The sequence below is a fragment of the Phaethon aethereus genome (genome assembly GCF_964289735.1).
Source record: "Phaethon aethereus genome assembly, chromosome: 7".
Classification (NCBI taxonomy): Eukaryota; Metazoa; Chordata; class Aves; order Phaethontiformes; family Phaethontidae; genus Phaethon; species Phaethon aethereus.
In genome coordinates this window covers 26,371,315-26,396,999 of record NC_138583.1, presented here as the reverse complement: position 1 = coordinate 26,396,999, position 25,685 = coordinate 26,371,315, and the positions used below count along the sequence as shown (strand labels likewise).

The following is a 25,685-nucleotide window of genomic DNA, read 5'->3' as shown; positions in this document are numbered from 1 at the left end:
GGAGATGTATTGCTTCTAATTTACAGAAGTGATCAGAGCTCTGAAAAGTTTTAGCGCTTGGGCATGCGTATGTGGGGAAGTGCTGCTGAGTCCATGTCTTACTGCAGTTCGGTCAGCACCGCCTCTCTCTTACCTGTCTCTGGTTTGGATCCGAGCCATGACTATTTGGAGATCCAGGGGAGAACAGGTGGACTGCAGCGTCAGCCCAAAGGGGCACGCAGCTCAGTGTTGCCAGCATCACTAACAGAGCTGCAACTGCAGAGGTCTTGCTGTCACTTCAGATGTCCTTTCACTCCCACTAGACAGGTCAGATATCAGATTGTAATCCTCTCCCGCCACACGCGAGAGGTGTGGGGAGAGTGTGGTCATTGCCAGCGCTTTTCTCCGAGCCCTCTTAAGGGGATAAAAGGAGCAGCCTTGGATGCCATCTGTACTGCAGGAGGGAAGGTCTGTGTGTCAGGATTTGGGTGCAGCAGCAGGACTATGTGCAGAGTTCGGGCCCAGAATGGCAAGGACAGCTGTTGGCCGGGAGTGAGGGACACCAGCGGGCGATGACGGGAAGTTTTTGTCAGGTGCTTCTGTCATCTACCCGGGTCTAGTTACTTCTAGTCTTTCTTACCGGTCTTGTCAGAGACGTAAAACATAGCTGTGGGTAGCCTAACACATCCTATTGTATTTCCTCATCTCTGTCACATACTAATATTAAAATCGCAAACTTCTCAACCCAGGCAATGTTCAGAAGTCCCCCGGTGGTTACACAGCGAAATTGCTGCGATGAGTAAAGGAACTTAACTAACGCGCACCCTCCCTAGGGCGCGTACCTTCAGCGGTGTGCGAGTTGTTTCCACATTTGTATTGATTTTAGGAGTAGTATCTGGATGTGGTGTCTCAGTTTGAGAGTACTCGAGGTGAAATTTTTTTCTTAACGCACTTGACTTCTGATTTTGCTTTGGAAGGCTGCTGAAACAATTAGTACAGTTGCATTTTTTCAAACTGGTGAAATCAAGACCATGCCTTTTCTAATGAGTCTGTTTTGCTTAGATTTTAAGTGACAAATTTGTTTGCTGGCACTGGAGGGGAAGTTTGCACTTGTGTAGAGTGTGGTGTGGTGTCAGCTGGTGACATTGTCCTCACCGAGCACCTTTCATGCAGAGGCCTCCAGAGATGTTCCCAGCATTAAGCTATGCTTTGTCTCCGTGTGAAGTGTGTTAGGATACATCTGTTTAACCAATAAACTCATGAAATGGAGTGACTTTCCTATGGCAGCACAAGAAGGCAGTGGGAGAGTTAGAAGTAAAACTCAAAAGACCCGGCTTCCATTTTCCTTTCTCATTTTTACATTGTACAGCCAGCTTTCAGTTTATCAAGAATTAATAAGTAATAACCTATGATTAAAAAGGGCTGACATTCTGTCATGAGATGTTTCTCTATCTTCAGCGTTGTGCAGAACTCAGCAGAGTTACACCTTTTGAGTTTTACTTAAGCAGCATTACTCAATATTTAATGCTGAAATAGAAACATGTAATTCACAACTGCAGGCGACCTGTCAGCTGCATTGGGATGTTTGTCAGCAGCAAGGGAGGGTGAGGTAGCAAGACTTTTTTTATGCCGTGGAAACTGAAAATTCTCAGCAACTTTTTCATTTAATTTCTTGCTACATTTCACGTTGTACACACAGCTGATGTGATAATCCTTCAGCTGGTCCTAAATTACATTTTAAAATAAGAGATCAGTTAATTATAGCAATCTGAGTATTTTTAATAGCTTATGGAGGGAATTTCTCCTGAATTTTGGATAAACTAGTGGATGTGTTCTTAATTATTGATGTGACAGCAAAAAGTAAATCAAATAAAAATTACGGACAACCCTACCCAAGACTGCTTCGGATGAGACCAGATAAGACAGTTTAGCATCTGTGGTGGTTCTGTTTCGAGAGTGCTAGAGGGAGCTCTAACCCCTCGATCAAAGGAACAGGCTGTGAATGGTGCATCTGATAGTTTGGTCCGTGGTAGGAAATGTTGAATTCTCTTGATGTTTAATTTTATTTTGTATCACAAGGTTGCATATATTTTTTCCAGGCATGATCCCAAATTGCTCTTCCTAGATGAGAAGATGTAAATAGTGTGGTTTTGAGTGTGCTAATACTAAACAATATAGGCTATTGTGAGCTGACTGAAAAATACAGGAAACAAGTGAGAGGTACCACAGAGGTTTTTAACAAATTGCATGCAATGGTAAAGTCTAATATTCCCTTCCTTTCACAAAGGAAGACGATTCTCACAATAGAAGACATAATGATATTTAAAAAGGAATATATTTAAAACTGTTGGAAGGAAAAGCTACTTTACTCAGCATGTAATTGGTTCTTAGATGTTTAGCAAATTATTGTAGTAGAAGTAAAAGAAAGGGTTGGTGATTGTTAGATAAATTTACAATGAGATGCATCAGTGCATGAGGATGGAAGAAGTTTCTCACATGATATGCTCCACACTGATTACATTCTTGATATTATATGAAAGCAGCTCTCAGAACTGGGATGAAAAGAAGAAAACTTAGCCTGTATTTGTAGAATAGGAAATGCAGGTAGATTGATATTATTTTCACTGTTTATTAATCTCATTATAAGAAATAGTAGAATCATGCCTTGGAGTGAAAGAACTTGATGTGGAAAATATAGTACGTTGAAGGACCAAGGGAGGCTAGCAATCCTGTTCTGCCACAAATTACTGGGGTTTTTATATTGCCTATATGTTATATTCAAACAATTCCACTTTGACTGAGTCTGCTGTAAGGAGTGGAAGGCTCCCTTCCTCCTTTAGTTTGAAGGGTTTTTCTGAAAGATTATTGGCAGCTAAGCACTGAGCCAAGGAGGAATCCCTAGTGCGATTGTGACTTGGGTTTCTGAGTTGTGCAACTTGAGTATCAGCTGACAGGGACAAAGTCTGCTCAGCTGTGGAACTGAATGTACCTTCCTGAAGCGCTATTATGGTCGGAGCTGGTCACTTCTTGTTGCAGAGGTTACTATTTCTTGCCTTTCTTCTGTCATCTACTTTCATGTATCAGCAGCATTTGGGCTAGCCCAACCTAATGCAATTTCTGAAGGTACAGAATTCATTAGAGAATGTCCTTAGCTTGTAGTTTTGGAGTCTGTTCCTCAGGTCATGAATCTCTTGGCAGGTACCAAGGAAAGAATGGACCAACACAATCTTAAGATAAAACATCATAGAAAACTTTAAGTTTTTAAGTCTTCAGTCCAACTGCCTATTCAGAGGAGGATTACTGTCACAACCAGCTCATTTTGCTTGGGACCTTGTCCACTCGTATTTTGAAAATCTTCCTCTTAATATCCAGAGTTTTGCTTGCTACAGCTTGTTCCTGTTGCCCCTTTTCCCGTCTTTATGCACTTCCAAAAAGATTCTGTCTTACTTTCCTCTGTAACTTCCCTTTAGGTACTGGAAGGCTAGTAGATAGCCCCCAGTCTTCTCCAGGCCAAAAACATCCAACTCCCTTAGCAATCTTAGTGGTCCTCCATGGGAATCACCCCAGCTTGCCAGCAAGGTAACGTTTGACTGCAAGGTTAGCAGAACAGCTCATCTTGAGAAGACAGCGCTCATTAGTGAGTGAGAGTTATGGGATGATCTTGTAGGGGTTATAGGAGGCTCAAGGTAAGATCTGTCAAGATTCTGCCTGCAGCCCACTGACCAGCTTTGACCTGACACTGTGCAAGAGTATTTTGTGGACTTTTCCTCTTAGAGCTAGCTGCCTCTGTGGTGGCCACTAACAGCAGTAGTATTGGTATCAGCCAGTGTGAGCTGATGAGATGTCCTCTCCTAGATCTAGCTGTACTGGTGGTAAGGAATACCACTCAGCTTTTGTGTGGCTGCTGCAGGTTGCTGCCCTCCAGGATCTGTCAGCAAAACTGCACACATGCTTTCAGTTAAGACAAGGTGTTTTAGGTTAGACAGTTTAAATAGCAGGTTTTTGCTAACAAGCTTATTTTGAATGAAATAGGTTAGGGACTGCACATGTAGCCAATTCTGCCAGCATACCTAAAGAGTGTGTTTGCAGTGGGAGCAAAGCACAAGTGAATCTTGTGGTTCCTGCATTTTTGTTTGTTGCATCTCTCCAGTACTCCTGGAAACATGCAGTATTCCTGTAGCTGGGAAATGGTATATGTATATTCATGACTTCCAGTTCTGAATCACTCACTCTGCCTTGGCCAGGTGGCTTGGTGCACTTGTGCCCTCTTTGCTGTTGGTAGCAAAAATGCATCTTCAAGGAGGAAACTCATGGAAAATAATACTGGGTAAACTATCTTGGAGGGCTTGTGTATCTTGATGATAAAAGCTTTACATAGACAGAACCACAGTGTGTTGTAAATCTCAACAGTGTTGCTGAGAGCAGATAATGGTTCTTTTGGGTCATTCTCCCCCCTACTTGTGTGTTGTTCCCTGTGGTACAGTTTTCACTGTTCAGCCATGTTTTGAATCACTCGAGTCCACCTACCTGTTTCTGGCTGCTTTTCCTTCTGAGTTAAGGGAGTACTTTGAGCAAAAAGAAAATAAACAATAACACCCGTAAAGAGTAACTTTACTCAGGCAGTAGATCATGCTTGGGTGTTCTGAAAACAGAAGCAACTGTTCCAGAAAACTATGAAACTGCTGCTTAGAGCATAGCTTATGCCATTCCCTGCCATAAATGAGCCCTTTGCTGCCACTGGCCATTATCCAGTGACTTTAGTAGACTGGTCCTCCAAGCGATAATGTGCATATTCCTTCCCTCCATTAACAGTAATAACATGTAATGGTCCCAGCAGTTCAACTCTGGTTCTGTTAGCCACACTGAGGAAGAAAGCATTTCGTTTGGTGTCTTCCACTGGAAGTGATTTGTTGTTACTGGAGAATCTGCTTTGAAATGTGTGCATCATCACTTTACAACTAATAAAAGGTATGCTCTGAAATCTAGCTCTTTAAGAGTGATGGTGTCTGCCCTCCCCCCCCATATGTCTAGATATGCATTTGGTCAGGGATCGTAGTCTGGGAAAGTAACATATGCCAGTGTTGTGCTGATGCAAGCAGATTTCCCATCAGTGCTTGTTATTTGCAAAGACAACTTGGAGGTAAGGGAGGAGGAGAGGGGCTCCCAACTGACATCCATTGCTGGCATCAGAGAAATTTCATTTTGGAGGTTTTTGCCAACACTTAAAATCTAGATGGGAGACCTATATCAAAGGAAAGTTTACAGTAAGAGCTACAAGATTCCAGACAATTAAACTTTATTAGTCTGTCTGAAACATTAAGTATTAGCTTAAAAGAAAGTTTTTTAATCTCCTCTCCCTGTTGCTGTTTGCTGTGTAGCAGTGTGGGAGGGAAGCAGCTTCTCCAGCAAGGTATTATTGCTGCTCTTTGTATAGCCGGTGTGCAGGGGCCCATGGCTCAGTCCTGCCTCCCCAGTCCCTGGAGACTCAGCATGTTACTTCGCTGGTGTCTGCAGCTTTCTCTTGTCCCTAAACCTAAAGAGCCTGCTCTGTTTTTGTGTCTGAGGTAATATCCTTAGCCAAGTGCCCTCCAGGCTGACATCATATCATAGGTACTTAGATAGTACCTCTGAAAACTATTGGCCCCCCAGGATTTCAGAAAGTGCAGCAGGTTGGGCTGCTGTGTCCAGCATAATTCCAGTGATCTTTCATCTAGATGTATCCTTTCTTATCAAAGTTTTTCTGCAGTGTGATTAGAAACCAGATGTGGACAAGCAGCTAAAAGCCCCAGACAGGCAAAATTGCTAGTTCCTTGGGTATCCAGGGGACCGTTATTTTCAGTGTGAGCGTGTATTTTGAATTTTCTCTTGAAAATAAATAGTAAAGATGCTGTGGTTTCTTTCATGGTGCTTTCTTTTTGACTCTCAGATGTGATTGATGATCATCTACTTCTGGGTTATGTTCGTTTTTCAGAACGTTTCAGTGAGCTTTGCAGCGTGGAAACTAATTCAGTACTGAGCGAGTAAGTCCATATATGTGCTAAACCCATGGTTAACCTCACAGAGACTGTTATGTGAGATGGAGGCGGACAGAAATGGGTAGATTCTAAACTGAGCTTTTAAAATAAAAGTAAATGGAGTGAGTTGTTTAATGACCTAGCATTGTAGCCTTGCTGTCAAGTCAAACGCTGGAAAAGCAGGTTCATCCTGCAAAGGAGAAAAATAAGGAGCTGGCTACCCTACTCACATCTTTCAGGTGCTATGGCTCACGAGATCCTGCTTTTTATGGTGAGACACCCCCTCACTACCCCCCAGTTCTCAAAGCAAAGGAGCTCTTTAATAGGAAGCTGCCATTAAGGAGCTGCAAAGGACTTCTTCCCTCTTTGCTTAGCCTTGGCAGTCTGGGAGTCAGTTCTGCAGCATTTGGTAATTACAAGCCTAAAAAAAGAAGAAGCCAGCCATAGAAATTGAACTTGTATCCTCTTAATTATGCTGTTACTGCCTTTAGGCCATGCAAACAACACCCTTTCAACAGGATTCGCAAATAACTAGCTCTGCCCTTTAACATGGAGGCCTGGCATACGTTCTCAGCTCCGTTTCACCATTTTTGTTACATTGCTGCATTGGAGTGGTATTGAGTGGTACTTCCTCATGGGCAGTAGCAAGGAGTTTCATGGCTGCACAAGGAGCTTTGGAAAAGCCAACCGTGCTGAGGTTCGTTCGGTAAGAGCAGCTTTACAGGCATCAAACCAAATCATCTTGCTGCCACACTGGTACTTTTTAATCCCTGTGCTTTTCCCACACAGCTTCTAATGTGCTCCAAAATTCCTGAGCTTTGTGCCACTGCTGAAACTAGTTTCATGTCTGGATTCACTGTTGCAGGTATTTTTAATGTGGTTAATCTTGAAGAATATTCAGGTTATAGAGACAAGTGTGGCATTGCTTTCATTATGAAGTTCCCGTCTTCCCCACACAGACACACACTCTGGACATACACCTCCATGGTTCTTTTCTTTGTCATCCTATTGCTTGTTTCTTTTCCCCAGTGTCTTTTATCTTGTGAGTAAAGTTTGAACAGTACGCAGAAAGTTAACTGCCTGGAGTCTTTTAAATATAAGTAACACGCACCCAGTAATAAGCTGTCGGTTGTTTTTTGCTGCCTGCAAAGAAACATAAACACAGCGCTCATTTCTGGCAGGTTTTTACTGTCAGAGTTTCTCCTATTATATTTATCTTACAATTTGCCAGGGGGTGAAGTTATTAAGTTTTAGCAGCAGCCATCGATCAAGTTCACAAGTTAACACGATAAAGGCTCTGTGCCGCTCCGATCCGGGAAAATGATGATCCTCACTCGGTAATTAACTAAATGAGAAAGTTAAATCTTACTTGAGAGCTGGGAGAGATGAAAGAGAGGTGTTTGTCAGTTTCTCAGTGGAAATTAGAAGCAGTTTTCTGCAATTCCCTAAGCTGCTGCTCTGTCATATTTTACATAAGCACTGGGAAAACGTCTTGTAATTAGTGCTGTCATGGAGGATTTTTTTTGCTGAAGGATGTTGGAATAATTCATTAGATTATCAAGAAAGGCTTGTGTCCTGAAATGATTAGCACAGTGAAATTTAAACCATTAACGATAACAAGTTTAGAGCTTGCTGCAGTGCGGAGGCACCCGGGGTATGTCTGTGCCTATTTCAATCATTTCTTATAATTAAACATTATGTCCTCTTTTTTCCTCCCCTTCACTAAGACCTATCCAAAATTCCTGTTAAGGTGGCTCTGTCTAGATCAGTGACTTAGCCATGACTGGTGGCGCAGGCAGCGGGAGGTGAAACACTGCGGTTGCAGATAAGCAGTAGAAGACATCTCTCTGTATCAGAGCCTGTAGGCCCTGGGGGTCCGGGAAGGAGGGGAGAAGGCCAGTATGACCTGTTGGTACTGGAACATCGAAGGGAAGTCCCTTTCTTTTGTCTAGATTGAAACTCTGAGAAATTTGCAGTGGTGGTAAAAGCTCTCAGTCATTTCAGAGCTTCAGCATGAAGATGTCTGGAAGGTTCAGAAGGCCCAAAACCTTGCTGGGATCATTTAAGACATTCTCGATATTCTAGGAGACAGCTTCTTTTTTTCTTTGGCTTCAAGAAATGTCTTCTTACCTGAAGAAACACATAATCTGAATTCATCCACTCTCTGGAAAGTGCCTTAACAAAGTCCTCTGCAATGATTGGAGACATGTTTTTTTAATAAAAAATACATAGAAGTTGTGACCACTCATACGGGTGGGGAAACACTACGTAGAATCAGAGAACTGTGCTTGTGGTGGTGTTTTCTGTGCTTTAGGAGGCTCCTTGGTTCCCTGTACCGAACAAAACAAAAACTAACCTTGGTTGTCTTATATGGGTTACAGCTGTGATATACCATGGCTGTTTTGTTTTATATGCAGAGCAGTAGTTTTATCCAGGCTTTATTTATCTCCGTTGAAATATGGCAACTTCCTACAGTTGCAAGCCATTATTTAGATTAAAGTCCCTTCATATATTAGTCCTCTTCTACTTCACTGGGCATACAAATGTGCTTTGTGTTAAATGTAGCCATTTGGAGAAATGGTCTTGTAATTATGGGCTGCAATGGAGCATAGTACGTAGATCCCTGAGCTAGTACCAACCTGAGGCACTCAATCCCCTGGGTTTCGTGGCACAGCTTACTCACTCAGGCACACCGATGCAGGAGGACACCTCTACTGTTCCTGCAGATGAGTTGTTGTGTCTATAGCCAGCTGGGACCTCTCAGCCCTCACCTACAGGGGGTTGTGAAAAAGGAGTCAGAAAAGCTTTAGCTGTTCTGAGTTAGTAGTTTGCTTTGTTATACTCGAACTTCCTCCCAGGTGATAGACTACCAGTGCTTTTTCTTCTTTGCCACTTTTGGAACTGAAGCTGATAGAAAGCATGACTGTATACAGTGCATTTGGATGGATACTTACCCTGGCAGTGTGAATGACACGTTGGACAGTTCTTTCTTTTTCAGGTGAGGTCTGGTTATTGTACCAGGAGAGGGAAGAGGTTGTAGACAATTGTGCCCCAGGAAATAGTTGCTGATACTGTTCTGAGATGGTTTGTCGTGAACTTGAGGCAGTTGGTCAGAATGGCTGAGTCATCAGGGTTTCTCATGAAGCCAAATTGATTCTCCTACTGATAGCAACTGCCCTCCCTCTCCAACACTTTAATAATACAGATGCTTGATGTTGTTGGTTTGTTGTTGGCTTTTTTTAATAACAGGCCCTTTTCACTGAACCCCCAGTGGATTTTTAGGAATCTTCAAATTGAAATTCTAGAATTTTGTTCTAAACTGTAGCTACAGATGGTCTGGGGGAGGCACGTGGGCATGTATTGCAACTGAGTGATTTGGGAGCCCTGTGAGTTTGTCTGTCTCTACTGTGTAGAACTTGGTGTGTTTGTGGCTTGCCCTGTCCTCCTGGTCCCCTGCTTGCATAGACCACAGGACCTGCTGGGCACACCATGGCTACCTCTGGGCTTGTCCTCAGTCCTTTTGATGGGAAACCAGAGCAGGCAAGGGTACAAACCAGGTCTCAAGTTAACATTGTGAGAATGTGGATAAAGTACGTGCCTGAACCTAAGAAGTATAGTGTTCCCTGTCCACTAATTTGGACTTAAACGCTGTAACATGTATAGTGCTTTTCCTAGCAGAACCACTGTATAAACCTGGAGTTTGACTTCCAGAGCTGTTACAAGTGTTGGCCAATGGACTCTTTAATTTACTCATTATTCTCACCCAAGAGGCCTGTATTCACTTGGGATCCAGGCAGAATGGCTTGTTTTGTCCCATCTAAGCCATCTGTTTGAACACACATAAGCCGTTACTTGTTTTTGCAGATACAGCAACTTCTGTTTGATACCCCAAACTGATGTTTTAGAGGTAATTGGGGAGCTGAAGGCTGCTGGGAGAAGGGTGCTCAGGAGGCAAGGAAAGGCCAGAACATCGTGCCACACCATGAAAGGAGTTGCCCCATTTGAGGTCTTTGCACATCAGCTGTCTACTCTGCTCCAGCTCAGCATATTAGTCAGACTTCACAGTCTCTCAAATTAAAAGGCAGAGGGATAGGTTTTTAAAAAATGCCTTGTAGAGGCATCCTGTTGTGAGATGCACAGCAACAAAATTATATCAAGCTTGTAGAGTACAACATCTCTCCACTGTTTTAATCCAGCATTTTTAGAGGAGTGTCTGTTTTGCAGGCAGCTTAACTGCAGCAAAAATGACCAGAATCCCGTAAGACCGATATTCAGTGCAGTCCATTGGTAGTAATTTTTTGCCAGGCTGTTGCCTACTGTGGACTTTGCTAGGAAAAGTCCAGCCTTTCACACTTAGGACTTCATGCCCATGGGCCCTTTAGAGATTTCTCTAGGTTGGCCCAAGAGAGAGTATTTCATTCCTGCTGCCCAGTACTGTCTCTATGAGTCGCTTGCAGTCCGTGCTGTCCGTGTGATGACTAAACGAAAGTATAGCTCAGTCACAGCCCTTGTCTTTCATGTTCTTACTGAACACACACAGAAATTGGCAGGGAGGAGTGGGGATAAAACTAAAGCTGAAAACATTGAGCTGCAGAATTGGGCACTGATGGTGTGATCTCCATGGTCTGTGTTCTCAAAAAAACTGAAGTCAAACCATAATTCAGAGATAGAAGACACTGCTTGTTAAAAATGGCAGCTAATTCCTGTCTTTTTCTACCAGAGGAAAGTCTGTCCAGCTCTGCTGGAAATGCTGAAAAGAGTATTTAGGTGGATTTGCTCTAGAAAATGAAGCTTACATGGTGATTAGTTGGGTAGATTTTCAAATTATGAGCTTTTTGGTGTTCCAAAGTCAAGATTGCTGTCAGGGTTGGTGGGGGTATTGAAGTACAGGAATTATTTACTCCTGAGAAATTCCTGCATTCCAAGCCCAGTTTTGGTAACTAGATTTTATGGTTGCTAAATAACCCACTGTTTTGGCACTTGTTGCAAAAAGGCTTTTTTGTTGTTTTTCCTTTTCCTGTAAAATCAGTTAATCCATGTGTTTCTTTTAGATCATTTGATATCTTTGAAGAGAGATTTAGGTACTTGTTTTTTCACTTAAAGTTAATAAAGTCTCCTGGTGAGCTTGATGCCTGGAATTATCGTGATAGAACAGAAATATGGCATCCCTACATCAATGTTTTATATATTCTGATATCTGTAATTTGTTTTTAATGGTTTGATAATTAATAGAGAACCTCTAAATGTATTTTGTAAATAAAAATGATATCTGCTGTTATTATAATGCTGTCTGGTGTTAAACAATTGCAATGAAAGAGAGAAAATCACATGTTCTCAGCATTTAATACAAACTGTTTGACCAGTATGGGAAAAAATTATTTCCCAGCAAACAGTTAATCTTACTTGGACAAAGGATATCCTTGTAATGCAAAATGTGCACTCTTCTTCCAGTTCAATCGTTTAGAAAGCAGAAATTATATCTTGCTATCAAGTAGTAAATTGAAATGTCAGTGTTTTGTTTTGTCCTTGAAACTTTTCTTTGAGCTGAGTCCTTCTGACAAGACATAAACAGTGCTTAGAAAGTTGAAAATCTTTTATTTTGTGAAAGAAGAATGTACCAAATATCAGGGTGTATTTTAGCTGGCTTTGCTCTCAAGGTATACTTTTATACTCAAAAGAAGTACTATCAAGTTTTTATCTCATCCATTTCATGCATTCCCTATGAATTTTAGCAGCAGTCCGTTCTTTAGGAAAAAAGCAGAATAAAAATGCAGTTTTCTGTTGTCTGCATTGAAGTAACCAGTAACTGGAGATTAGGAATCCAAATGCATTTTACTGTCTGCACGATGTAAATAATATAATTGCCACTCAAGGTTTCCTGTCTAACCAGAGTCCTTTGTGTGCAGCTCTGGCATGAGCCAGCACATTGTCCTGCAGGGGTTGCAGCTTGCGGTGGCTGCACGCCGGCTGACAGCACCAAATGGGATGCATGGGCTCAGCCAACTTTATGTATCGGAGTGCTTTTTTCCTTCTATTTTCTTCCCCTCCAAAAAATTATAAAACCATTTAAGCTTCTTTTCATACATGTGATTTGGGTTGTTTCTTTCCTTCCTCTTTACAGACAAAACTTGCCAATGGCACTTCCAGTATGATTGTGCCCAAGCAAAGAAAACTGTCTGCAAGCTATGAGAAGGAGAAGGAGCTCTGCGTCAAGTATTTTGAACAGTGGTCCGAGTCTGACCAGGTGGAGTTTGTGGAGCACCTCATCTCCCAGATGTGTCACTACCAGCATGGACATATAAACTCATACCTCAAACCCATGTTACAGCGGGACTTCATCACTGCACTGCCAGGTATTTCTGCAGGCAGAGGGAGCTTGCTCCTCCATCTTGTCTTTCAGAAAACTATTCCACACTGGCCTACCCTGCTGGAGAGGTCTCTTCTAGGGTCAATTTGCAAAACAGATGATAGCTTTTGAATGAAAAGCTCTATACCGGTATGAACGTAGTAATATTTTATTTTGCATTCCTACCATCTGTCAAGGCATGATTTAATACCACCATGGTTTAGCTAGGAGTAAGTGATAGCTCATATATGTATTGTAAGGATAGTCATCGCAAGCCACAGGGCAGGTAGTTGTACTCATAGTGCCCAAAATGATGCATAAATAACAAAAATTTTTAAAATTAAAACTACTACTCTTTTTAGTTGCTTAGCTGAGGTTTTCTCTTTTCTTACTTAGATTTTTTTGTCTCTCTTTCCTAGTAAAATACCATCCCGAAGCCATCGCTTTGATTATTGTCTATTGCTAATACAGAATGGAGGACATAAGATCAAAGGACGGAAATGTTCTATTTTTTGCACCTCTGTAGAGCTTTCCATTCAGAATATTATCCCAGCTGTTCTCAGATGTGGCATAGGGTCTATCTCACAGAAGGAACACATAAAGTAGCGTACGTGCAGTTTTGTATTGGCCCTGTCTTATAGATGGGAAAACTGAGGCACTGGGAGATAAAACATATACAGCAATAGAATTTCAGAACCAGACAGAAATTTCTGGCTCTTTGGTCTTTTTTTCAGACCATTAGACTGTATCTCTGTAGATAGATAGTTAGTTAATAGATTAGCATTCCCATGGCATAGGTCCTTAGTTTGAGATGGACCTGAGCAAGAAGTCTTACAGGTGTTGTCTGTAAATAGCTAGTTGAAGAGAGCAGTTTCTTCCCAAAAGCTTGTTCTGTGAATACTTTGGAGAACTGCTGAATTCCCATAATTTGTTCCATCCAGTCATTTGATCATTCTTCAGAAGGGATTTCTCAACATGAAATTTAAGTTCTAATGTTAAAAGACAGAAAAAAGCATGTTTAACTGTGAATTGTACAAAGCATAAAGGCACTGCAGGAGTTTTGCTATGAAGTTAAATATGTAGACTCACTGGATTTTTAAGCTCATTGTGCCCAGTAATCAAATGGCTGTTGTAGCATTAAAAAAAAATCTTAGTTATGCTAAGTACCTGCTTTATGTTAGTTTTTAGTAGTCCAATGGCAATAATCTTGTGTACTTAGAGCAGCATTATAACTTGTGGAGCTGTTTTCTTTCAGAAAAATAGAGACTGTTTTGAAAGTGCATTGGTTTCCCCACTTCTAAAGTGGAAGTATGCATGTAGTTACATACACAATTTTTCCAGGTCTTTCTCCACAAAACTCCATCAAAGCAAGCCAACATGTCTCATTTGCACTTGCTTAATTTCATCCTACAGGCCTTTTTCTGAAAATTTTGGACAAATGTTATAAATATTTTCAGAGGCATTCAAAATTTCCTCGCCATACCATGTTTGTTAGTGGTCTTTTCACAGTTACCCAGGAAGCAGATGACTTTACTATCTCAGAATATAGAACAGATAGGAATCAGGCAGCTAATATGTGAGTATTTGAACAGTTGTGGGAACTGTATGCTTAAATAATATATGTGCATCAATTTGCATATTTGCAAAGTGCTAATGTCCTAGTGAATATAGCTCTAAGGGAGAAAATTAATGGCAAGAAATTATACTGGCGCAGACTCTACAATCTGTGCAGGATGTCCTGAGTATAAGCAGGTTTCTAATGAGGGTAGTGGGAAAGGCTGGAAGGAGGATCCTGGGAACTACAGGCCTGTCAGCCTGACCTCTGTACCGGGGAAGATTATGGAGCGGTTGGTCTTGAGAGTGCTCACAGGGCATGTGCAGGACAACCAAGGGATCAGGCCCAGCCAGCATGGGTTCATGAAAGGCAGGTCCTGCTTGACCAACCTGATCTCCTTCTATGACCAGGTGACCCGCCTAGTGGATGAGGGAAAGGCTGTGGACGTTGTCTACCTGGACTTTAGTAAAGCCTTTGACAGCGTCTCCCATAGCATTCTCCTGGAGAAACTGGCAGCTTGTGGCTTAGACAGGTTTACTCTTTGCTGGATGAGGAACTGGCTGGATGGCCAAGTCCAGAGAGTTGTGGTGAATGGCGTTAAATCCGGCTGGCAGCCGGTCACAAGCGGTGTTCCCCAGGGCTCAGTTCTGAGGCCGCTCTTGTTCAATATCTTTATAGATGATCTGGATGAGGGGATCGAGTGCTCCCTCAGTAAGTTTGCAGATGACACCAAGTTGGGTGGGAGTGTTGATCTGCTGGAGGGTAGGAGGGCTCTGCAGAGATCTGGACAGGCTGGATCGATGGGCGGAGATCAACTCTATGAGGTTTAATAAGGCCAAGTGCCGGGTCCTGCACTTTGGCCACAACAACCCCGTGCAACGCTACAGGCTTGGGGAGGAGTGGATGGAGAGCTGCGCGGCGGAAAGAGACCTGCGGGTGCTGGTTGACAGCCAGCTGAATATGAGCCGGCAGTGTGCCCAGGTGGCCAAGAAGGCCAACAGTGTCCTGGCCTGTATCAGCAATAGTGTGGCCAGTGGGAGTAGGGAAGTGATCGTGCCCCTGTACTCGGCACTGGTGAGGCTGCACCTCGAATACTGTGTTCAGTTTTGGGCCCTTCACTACAAGAAGGATGCTGAGGTGCTGGAGCGTGTCCAGAGAAAGGCAACGAAGCTGGTGAGGGGTCTGGAGCACAAGTCTTATGAGGAGCGGCTGAGGGAACTGGGGTTGTTTAGTCTGGAGAAGAGAAGGCTGAGGGGAGACCTTGTCGCTCTCTACAACTACCTGAAAGGGGGTTGTGGCGACGAGGGTGTTGGCCTCTTCTCCCAAGTAACTAGCGATAGGACAAGAGGAAATGGCCTCAAGTTGCGCCAGGGGAGGTTTAGATTGGATATTAGGAAAAATTTCTTCATCGAGAGGGTGGTCAGGCATTGGAACAGGCTGCCCAGGGAGGTGGTGGAGTCGCCATCTCTGGAAGTGTTCAAAAAACGTGTGGATGTGGCACTTCAGGACATGGTTTAGGGAACATGGTGGTTCTGGATTAATGGTTGGACTTGATGATCTTGAAGGTCCTTTCCAACCTAGTGATTCTGTGATTCTGTGTGTGATTCTGTGAAAGGGGAAGGGAAGAGCGATGAACCTAAACTTTTAAATTAAGTCACATAATAAAAAAAACCCTAAACTCTTTAAGTATTTTTTAGCTTTCTGAAATTCTCAAGTGTTCAGTTTTTCTCGTTTTATTTTTACTCCGTCATTCTCTCTCCTGCTCTCCCCCTCGAGTAAATAAAACAATAAAACTACTTCAAAATCATGAGGCATCTTATCTCTGTCCTCCTAGCACTGTCCCAAAGAATGGCCAGAATGAAAGGTAGGTTTAGATCATGAGCACGTTCTACTAATATAGGGTAAAATTGGCTCAGGTTATTTTCCCAGTACTTTGAACAGAATTAAGGTTGTTTGAAAAATACAGCTTAACTGTGTACTTAACAAACCTTGTTCTGTTTCTGAAAAATAAGGTCTCTGCTTAGCATTTCCAAGCTGTTTAACATTTTTTATGAGGAAAATCATTTTTATAAAGGTTTCATGCGTGAAATAACTGAAACATTCCTGTTGGTATGGAAGGCTGAAGGGCTAATTGTGTTTCACATTGATTTAGCAAAACTTTTGTGAGCAGAGATTTCTCTTTTTTAAGGAAGCGATGCTTTGTTAGATATATGTCTCAGTGAGTTGTGCTGTTCCCAGGAAACACAGCTCTGCCCATCCACTTATAAATGTGAGGAGGAGGGGCCAAAACATTAGTATTCCTTCTCTGTGAAGGATCTAAGATCTGCAAAGGATGACTTATGGTCCTGGAAGTCGTTATGACACCTCACTGCAGCAAGATCCAAAGTGCAACTACTGATGATCCAGAAAGGGCAGGTGGGTCAGAGGCAGACTTGTGGGTGAAGATTATTGTGCCCAGTTTATGCAGTCTAGCCCTGCTTCCTAAAGACACTGATTGTGCCCCATATAAAATAATTTCTTGCTGTGACGCCGCTGACATAAAGCCACCGCTATGGCTCCTACACAGGCAGGCATTTGTGGGTCTGTAAATGTCTGTGGGCCCACTGGAAGCAACACGGACTGGGAAAGCAAATATATCATTTCCACCCAGTGGATAGAGCTCAGGGCTGCAGGTGTCAGGGTGGGGAAACAAGGGGACACAATGTCCATGTCTGTCCTACCAAACTGTGGAATTCCTGCAAATTCCAGTTCACTTTCACTAAAACATTGTATCTGTCTTTCCACGAATTGCTGTAGAGTCAATCTAAATTGACAAACACACTTTTTTTTTCTTTTTTTTAAAGAATTTTATATAGTGACTGTATATATCTTTTCAGATTAAATACGTCATAAAGGCTGCTGATGCTTTTATTTTGCAGGTTGGCATCTAATTTTGCATCTATAAAGATAAGAAATGTCAGACCTCTTTCTGCACTCTCTGGCTGTGCATGGTATCATTCAAGTGCTTTTTCTATGTATGAATGGAAGCATAAAACACTGGGCAGAGTGTCTCACCCAAAGTCTATTATAAATTTAGGATGTTTAAAAAGAGCAAGAGGGGGCATGCTGCATTTTCTTGTTTTCATGCATTGGAAGATAATTTTGAGATCTTTCAGTTAACGAAAAAAAGGTTAGGCCTTTTGTATCTCATGAACTCTAATCAGAATCAGCTGATTATACCCAGTTTGAGTTTGCAGATGTACAGACATGTGACTGGAAAAATGCACTTGCTGCTTTTTCTTTCCCTGTCACAAGCAGGGCCTGGTCTTTGGGGCTGTTGTTTTAAAAGCAAGAAAAGATGTATTTAACTCTGTCCCAAATGTGAACCAGAGGGAAGATGCGTGTAATACCAATCTGCCATGCTTCCTTTTTGGTAGGTCTGAACGTCATGCCTGAGGGATGATGGGGTCTAAACTACAACTTTCACAAAGCCTCTGAAATTTGACCTGCGAAGTGAGATAATCTCTTGATGGTGTGTCTCACTTGTGAATTAAACAGCTTCCAAGAGAAGCTGTGTTTGTGCTACAGCTCATTTAAAAGGCATCCTATTTTTCTGAAGTCTTGCTGGTGATTAAATTTAGGTGGGTAAGGGCACATTTTTACTGAATCCATCTAGTTAAGAAACATAGCATAACCCTCCCTGGCCCCCAGCTATGCAGACATTACATCGGACTGCTTGGTGCTAACCAGGCAATTGCTTTGCATCTCACTCCAGCCATGTTGTAACAAAGCCAGTCCTGGTATTCACACTGGAAAATATTTGCAGATTATACCATTTTGGTGCATATTTTTTCTCCACCACTAAAATAAACAAAACTAGCAAACCTGCTTCACTTTCTCCTTACACAGCCTCTCCTTCCTTCTCGACTTCCCTGTGCATCTGCATATCTTTCCTTCCCCCATGTCTAAAGGTACCACTACCCTTCAGGGCACACATTGGGAATATATATTTTTTTCTTCATTACGTTTAAAAGCTACTGCTTTAGCAAAAACAGCTTTTGAGCCGTTGGAACATGAGAACAGCTGTAGCAGTGAGATGAGAAATGGTCCTAATATAGAGAGATTTTGGGGGCTGCGTCGCTGAGTTGGAAATGCCATCCATAGAATATCCCCCTAGTGCTAAAACCCATCGAAATAGATTGGAATGACTTCTTGGATTCTTTATTATTTTTAATGACTTGTTGTGTTATATCCAAAGGAAGTTGGAGAATGCTGTTCACTCCTGAACTTAGCCGCAAATGCTCTCTGTGCATTTTTGGTCCAGCTCTGCATGCAGAAGAGGAGATGGAAAGAGAGGGTATCTCTGCACTAGCAAGGGGAGTTGTTTTAAACTCTGTGTCTCCCCAGCAAATAATCTTTTTTTTTTCCTTCTCTTCCCCCAGCTCGGGGACTGGATCACATTGCTGAGAACATTCTGTCATACCTGGATGCCAAATCGTTGTGTGCTGCTGAGCTGGTGTGCAAGGAGTGGTACCGGGTGACGTCGGACGGCATGCTGTGGAAGAAGCTCATCGAGAGAATGGTCAGGACAGACTCCCTGTGGAGGGGGTTGTCAGAGAGGAGAGGATGGTGAGGAAACTGCATCTTCACCTCTTTTGCCCCATTCAGGACAGTAGGTGCTGTGTGTTTCAAACCACGTTTAAAGAGGGTTATTTAGCACCCTGAAACATCCTGTTGGTTCCAAACCGGCCAGTTTCTTAAATCAAAATTTGGGGGTTGGGGAATTAGGGCATCATTTGGCTATGCAGGCCATGTGGGGGCTTTTTCCTCACCTTCCTCATCTGATCGTGCTCTTATCCCACTGTGACAAGTGAGATATACAGGCTGAGATTTTTACGCCCAGCTGTCATTCGGTTCAAATTAAGAAGCTGTGTGCACCCCAGGGGAACACTAAACTAGTCAGCAGTTCAGAGCAGAAGAGCTTTTTTAGGGGTGGCAGTGGGGCAGCATGTGCTGTGAATTAGTTTTTTCCTGATAGGTCTGTTTGTTTTCCTCAGCAGATTTTCACTATTAGATATCTGTTTAATTTTCAAACTGGAAGCTGAGGGTAGGTACCACGGAGAATAGGGGACTTTAGAAATGCAGATAGATTAGTTAATAATCATCTGGAATAGCCTTACTACAATGTGGGTCTCACTCAAGTTTGAAGCTGCTCTGTTAACATTTCATTAGAACTTTCCCTCTCAGGGGTACGTCCTTTAATACATAATTTTCTTTTCCAAGGGTGTCCCTAGGATGTTGGCAGAAAGGAAGCTGGGTATGAATATTTCATAAACAAGATAAAAGTGACAGCTCAGGCATTTTGGTTGCTATTAAAAAGAAAAAGATACAGAGTTGCAAACAAAGACTCCTGTTTTATGGATAATTTTGTTCTTGTTTGTCTCAGGAAGTAAAGGCGAGTAAATCAGGATTATGAAGCATCCTTTAAAAATACTATTTTGATCTGCTTCCAATAGTGTAATGTTTATAAAGAGTGTAAAATAAACACAAGCATGGCAGTGGTAACTTTTGCGTTCCTTTTAGTGCCTTGTTCTCTCCAGGACTTCTGTTTTTGCTCTGTATTGTTGAGGTCGCAGTAAGTCTGAAGAGGACCTTGAGAGGTTATTTAGTCCCTGCTGTTTCCCAAAGGCAGAGCCAGGTTTCTTTTAAGTCATCCCAGATGTTTGTCTAACTTGTTCTTAAAAACCTTCACTGATGGAGTGACCTGCCTAGGCAAGAAATTCCACCGTTTCATTAACTTCAGTGTTAGAAAGATTTTCCTAAAATCTAGGCTGTCTTCCTAGCTACAGTTCAGCATGTTATATTTAGCCTACACAGACACACAGGACAGTTTCTCATTCTCCTTTCTGCAGTAATCTTTTCTGTGTCAGAAGATGATCATGTTTCCTACATTTTTGGATGCACTAACCAACCATAATCCTGTGTTGTCTTGTCCTCATGTCATTCTTGCTTTTCTCTGTTTAGACCCTCCCCGATTGCTCTACTCGATTCCTGGAGGGTGGTGTAATCAGCTGGGTGTCTTACTTCTGCCAAGGCATCACCAGAGTTTGGTGGTGTGGGAAGCATTGCTTTGCATGCCTTACAGAGGACACTCCATTTTATGCTTTCCAGTAGAATATGTGTGTTGTTTTTTTTTTTTTTAACGATGGTATAATACTGTTATAAAATTAATTACCCTTTCTGTGGAAGTGCTACTTAGCCATTATTCCTCATCTTGCATGCTTACATTATTACTCAGTGGTGAACTTGAAACTTGTCCTTACTGAATTAGATTCTATTTATTGTTTGGAGTTTCTCCATTTTGTCAGGAGCATTATGAATTTAAACTTGTCCTCCAAAGTGCTTGTAGCTTCTCCCAGCTGTGGTATCATTGGTTAGGTAATAAATGCACTCCCTGTTCCATTCTTTGTCATTAATGAAAATGCTCAATAATGACCCATCTAGGACAGACTCCATGCAAGATTCCAGTTGCCATCCTGTTTGACAGTGCACCATCGGTAAACTGTGCTTTCCAACCATTTGTATGTCCACTCTTGAGCTCTTCCAAAGTCATACTTCTCTTGCTAAGTAATGAGAATAGCCCCTGTGAAGAAATTAGGTCAGTTTGACACAGTGTATTCTGGGTTGATCAGTGTTGCCTGTTGTTGGTCACCTTGTCGTCTCCTAGGTGCTCATCTGATTAACTGTGTAGTCTAGAACCGCTAAGCTGTCAAAGTTGAGTTTGACGGTCCACCATTTCTTTGGTGGACCTTCTTCCCTTTTTTTAAATGCAAGAACTACATTTGTCTTTTTTCTGATCTGTGGAACTTTACCTATTCTCTACATCTTATCAGAGATCATAGCTGATAGTTCTCAAGTTGCTCCCTCCAGATTTTAGAAATAACATTACCACCAATTATTAGTCGTACAGACACTTGACATTTCTAAAAAACAATCGCATAATCCTGCTTCTCATCTCAAAGGACAGTCACACCCTGTTACTGCACCTCTTCTTCAGGTTTACACTGTGTCCTGGACGCTACTGGGCGCTGTCTTTCAGATTGCCCTCTGATTAGCTCTAGAAGATACAACTGCAGGCATGGTGGGGTGGTTAAGAGAGGCAGACAAGAAATATCCAGTGTAATTGCATCTCTCTCATATAGAGCTTTATAGCTCGTAATCAATGCTAAGACTGCGCATGGCACAAGGAGGTGACTAACTGGACAGTTCAGAAGATGGATGACTGGTGTTTCTTGCTTACAGCTCCTCACTTTGCACATGGGCTGCCCGATTTCAGCATTTGCAGCTCATGGTTAACAACAGAAACACCCAGTTCCGTAGCATAGTAGCCTTCACTGACAGCTTGTCAGGGAGCAGTAAGGGTTACATGGATTTAGAGAAGTATAAAACAGAAGCCCAAAATCTGTGCACAATTGTGTCCATCTGAATACTTGATTGAATTGGCCAGTCATCAAAACCTGCAAACAATAGTTCCTTTTATCCCAGAGCCACAGCACAACGGCCACTGGGATGCCATGGAAATTCCAAGCAATCCTTTAGCTGAACTGTAAACAACTGACTCTACATGCAGCAAGGCAGGGCTTGTAGGTAGCAACAAGACCTTGTATTTGATCAACTAGTAATGTTGGAAACAATAGACAGGTTTTCAGGCACATAGGCTTGTATACAGATTGTCGTAGACATACCCCAAATCTTCCAGGATGTGTCCTAGGTATTCTGTGTATTTTCAAAGCATTTTTTTCTCCCTAATTTTAATTTTCGTGTATGCACTTCCAGACTGGATCACAATAAATAGGCAACCATCTGGGTAGTGGTTTGCCTGCATCCATGTGTCCCTTCTTCACATGTGTTTGTCCCCATATAAGTGGCTTCTGGTCCCTGTATTTGAAGACTCAGATGATTGCTCTGTCCAAAGTGGAAAGCACCTTTCAAGTTGTACTTAAAGTACTTTATATGAAGAATTATCAAAAGTTCTTTTCTTGAGCATTTGTTATTTTGTGTTTTCAGTCCTATAGTTTGCCACTGCCTTATAATCTAAAAATTTTGGTTTGTTGTTGTGATTTCCCTTGTTCAAGTACTTCAGGGCAGCCAATGTACAGTCTCTCAAATGAGTTTCAAGGTATACTGCACGGAAAGGACAAGAAAGAAATGTGCGGGGAAGTATTGGACAATTAATTATGCCATAATGCAGCAAGGGAGGGAGAAATGGAGGGCTGGCCCAGTGTAAACTCTGTGCCTCTGATGCCAGGATTACACTCGGAGGCATTTGTGCCTCTCTCCATTTTCTGAGGCATGTTGCCAGGCAGAACAGCAGTTAGTACGCCCATGGTGGGGTTTACTAGCTTCCACACCGTGTTTGGTGGCTTCTTAACTTCAGGATGAGGAATTAAAGTTTTTTACACAGCGGGTAGTGATTACCGTTTATGGATTTTTTTTGTAGCAAAAATCTAGCTTGGGATATGAGTATTCCAAATCAGTGTTGAAATGAGGGAGGCACCACAGATGAAGTGTTGCTTACCAAAATATATTAGTAGCAGTAAAATGTCGATGTACCAAAACTGATACTGTTCCTGCTAATGCAGATAAAAGTTAGCCTTGAAAGCATAGTGAGCTTGAGGGTTCCTTGGCTTCTCTCATTTTCTTTGTACACTTTATTTTAAAGGTGACCTCTGATATGGGTATGTGCATTGCAGGCATGAGCCATTCTCACCTCCTATTGAGTTGAATGGGCTCATGTCCATAACAGATAATATATTTCCCTTCCCTGAGTGACTAGGCACAGATTTTTCCTGAGTATTTCAGTGTCAGAATGCAACACTGACATATTGCAGGGCAAACAAACAAGGAACCACCCCATCTTACTGAGTAAATTAAGTTTGAATATGAACCTGTCTGTTACCCACTTGTAAAATGCCGGGGGGACCTTTCTTCAAAATGCTGAAACATGATTTGTGTTCAATGGGAGTGTTCTTTGTCTTCCAGGGGACAATATCTATTTAAAAATAAACCTCCTGATGGGACTGCACCACCCAACTCGTTCTACAGAGCGCTTTACCCCAAAATTATACAGGACATAGAGGTAAGAAACAGCTTCCAGATGTGGTGATGTTTGGTTGTTGTTTTTTTTTAAATCTCCCTCATTTATTCGTGATGCTGAAATTCTGAGAATATTTCATTCTAATGAAATATTTCATTAGTTTGGTGGTGGTTTTTTTTGTTTTAATCACCCTCATTTATTCCTGATGCTGAAATTCTGACAATATTTTGTTCTAATGAAATATTTCATTAAATCTGATGTGTTTGTGTTTGGAGTTTGTAAATCTGGGATAAATATATAAGGTCCCAGGCTCTGCTGCTCCTTTAGACAGAGAATGAGTTAGATTGTTCAATGAGCAGTTTGCAAATGGAGTCTCTACACCTTGCACGTCAGATTTCACAGCAGCACCATACCATCTTAATTTTCTCTGTTCCATGGTACTTTGCTCTACCCAGTGCACATGAGACCTAATAAGATGTTACAGGGAAGTATGAGGAACTGAGCCAGGGAGAAAGTGCATTGCTAAAGACTGCAATCCTAAGACCCATGGAAACAGGAGCATGGTTGCCTTGTATCTAGTGTGAGCAAAATGCCATGTTCTGGTAGTTTCCTAAATGGCAAAAGTGGTGCTCGGGCACTGTTGTGACAAGTTTGTACATGCACTTAGCTAGAGCTCAACTGAGACTTTCTCTGCAGTTGTTTAGTCATTGAGTCACAGGGGGTTAAAGGTTGGAGATAGAAAAAAATCTTTTAGGTCACTTCTCCCTCACCGTTCCAGATAACACAGACGAGTTGAGCCACGATATGTTTTCCAGGCTTTTGTCCATGTAGTTGGTTTTGTTATGTGTATTACTTATTCTAGAAACCAGTTATGTCATTGTATAGGCCAGATTGCTGGAAAAAGTGTGAATAAAAGTATTTGCTGTCTTTTCAAACAAACAAAAAAAGGAAAGATAGTTCCATGCTTTATTTTTACTTCTCTTTTGTCTCCTGTCTCTCCTCAAGACAATAGAGTCAAACTGGCGGTGTGGAAGGCACAGTTTACAGAGGATCCACTGCCGAAGCGAGACAAGCAAAGGGGTTTATTGTTTACAGTATGATGATCAGAAGATAGTAAGTGGCCTACGAGACAATACTATTAAGGTGAGAATGCTCCAAAATGGCATACTAATAGCATACAGTGTCTATGCCATAAATAATAGTGTCCTACTTTCAGTGATAGCTACTCAATCTCTTGTTAGTAATCTAGCCTTCTCCTTCCTTATCTCACACGTACAAAGCACGTATGCCTCTCTTACCTGGCAAGAGAGACCCTGTTTCCTTACAAACAGACTTCACTAGCAGAGTTTTTGTACAACAGTAATTATAGGCTATGAAATTACTGTGCCCTGTACCCTGATGAGAAGGGTTAAAACCAATGTTCATAGTAAAGCCAGTAATATCAAAGATGTTAATGTATTGCACCAAAGAGCCTTGTAGAAGACTCTACAGATGCCACTAATAATGTTCTAACTGCAGTATGGATGATGCGTTGTAGTGAAAAACAGACCAGTCAAACCAGTAAGTGCTGAAAGATGAAAACTTTACTGAGCTGTCTGGTTTTGAATGTTTGCTATCTTAGATCTGGGATAAGAATACATTGGAATGCAAGCGAATTCTCACCGGACACACAGGTTCTGTCCTGTGCCTCCAGTACGATGAACGGGTGATCATTACTGGATCTTCAGACTCAACAGTCAGGTGTGTGTGCTCGTGGTTTGGAGCTTTCTGTTTGCCTCTAAGATTTTAGCCTTGCAAGCTGCGGAAATGATGTTTTCTTACACATGTGCTGTTCAGTCGGTTCCATGAAGTAGTATTGAAGTAGTATTCCATGAAGTATTCCATGAAGCATATTCATTCAGGAGTGTACTATCCTTGTGTATCAGATGTCCATGCAAATGCCTGTCAAGGAGAAATGAGAACCTAAGCACAGGCCAGTCAAGATCAAGATGAAGATCAAGATGGTTTAGGAAGGCCATCTAGCATTTCGCCAAGGTTTTGCATGTTTTTGCAGTCCCTGAGAATAACTTTTTAAAAGTTGATTGAAGTTTTCAAAGCAAGTTTGAAAGTTTAGTCATCCATTGACACCTAATTTAAACAAAAGATGTATGACTAGATTTCCTGTGACTTTTAATTAAATTTCAGCATGATGTTTCTTTTCATTCAATCTTTCTAACCTTGCTTTCCTTCCAGTCTCCAGCAAAAGACTGGACACCTCAAGTCTGTACTTGTGGTGCATGTTGTGCAGATGTGAAGCCCACTAGACATATTACAGGATCCCAGAGAATCTAAGACCTGCAGTGTAAATACAGGCACATATGAGTTAGTGAATTGCAATATGAACTTGGATGTGAAGGAGCAAGTCTGTCTTCTCCATGTTGTTATATATTCTCTTCTTGTCAGGGTACAAACAATGCCCATGCAGTGAAGTTACAGACAACAAAAAGCTGTGTCAGTGGCCTTTTCTGAAGCTATTAGCATGTGTTCCTATGGCTGCAAGCTCCTCATGGTTATCACCATGCTTGCGTGTGAACTACCGTTGTTAAGCTAATAACCATTAAATTTAGTTCCTGACATGTGATGCATGCAGTCTGGTGGTGCTGCTAGTTTTGGGGGTCCTATCATTAGCAGGAATCCAGAATTTCGGCAACACTGCCTGCCTGGAGACAGTATGGG

General features: G+C 42.0%; 1 protein-coding gene across 5 annotated transcripts in view; it reads left to right on the top strand.

Annotated features, from left to right (window-relative positions):
• The window catches only part of BTRC (beta-transducin repeat containing E3 ubiquitin protein ligase), a gene marked incomplete at its 5' end in the record, with an annotated part of 119,434 nt that overhangs the window by 81,601 nt on the left and 12,148 nt on the right, over positions 1–25,685 (top strand). For all 5 annotated transcript variants that reach the window (XM_082002100.1, XM_082002099.1, XM_082002098.1 and 2 more), the window contains 5 exons: positions 12,115–12,346; positions 18,316–18,502; positions 22,916–23,012; positions 23,976–24,113; positions 24,592–24,710. In XM_082002100.1, the coding sequence (XP_081858226.1) occupies positions 12,115–12,346; positions 18,316–18,502; positions 22,916–23,012; positions 23,976–24,113; positions 24,592–24,710 (773 nt within the window). The remainder of the gene's footprint in view (positions 1–12,114; positions 12,347–18,315; positions 18,503–22,915; positions 23,013–23,975; positions 24,114–24,591; positions 24,711–25,685) is intronic.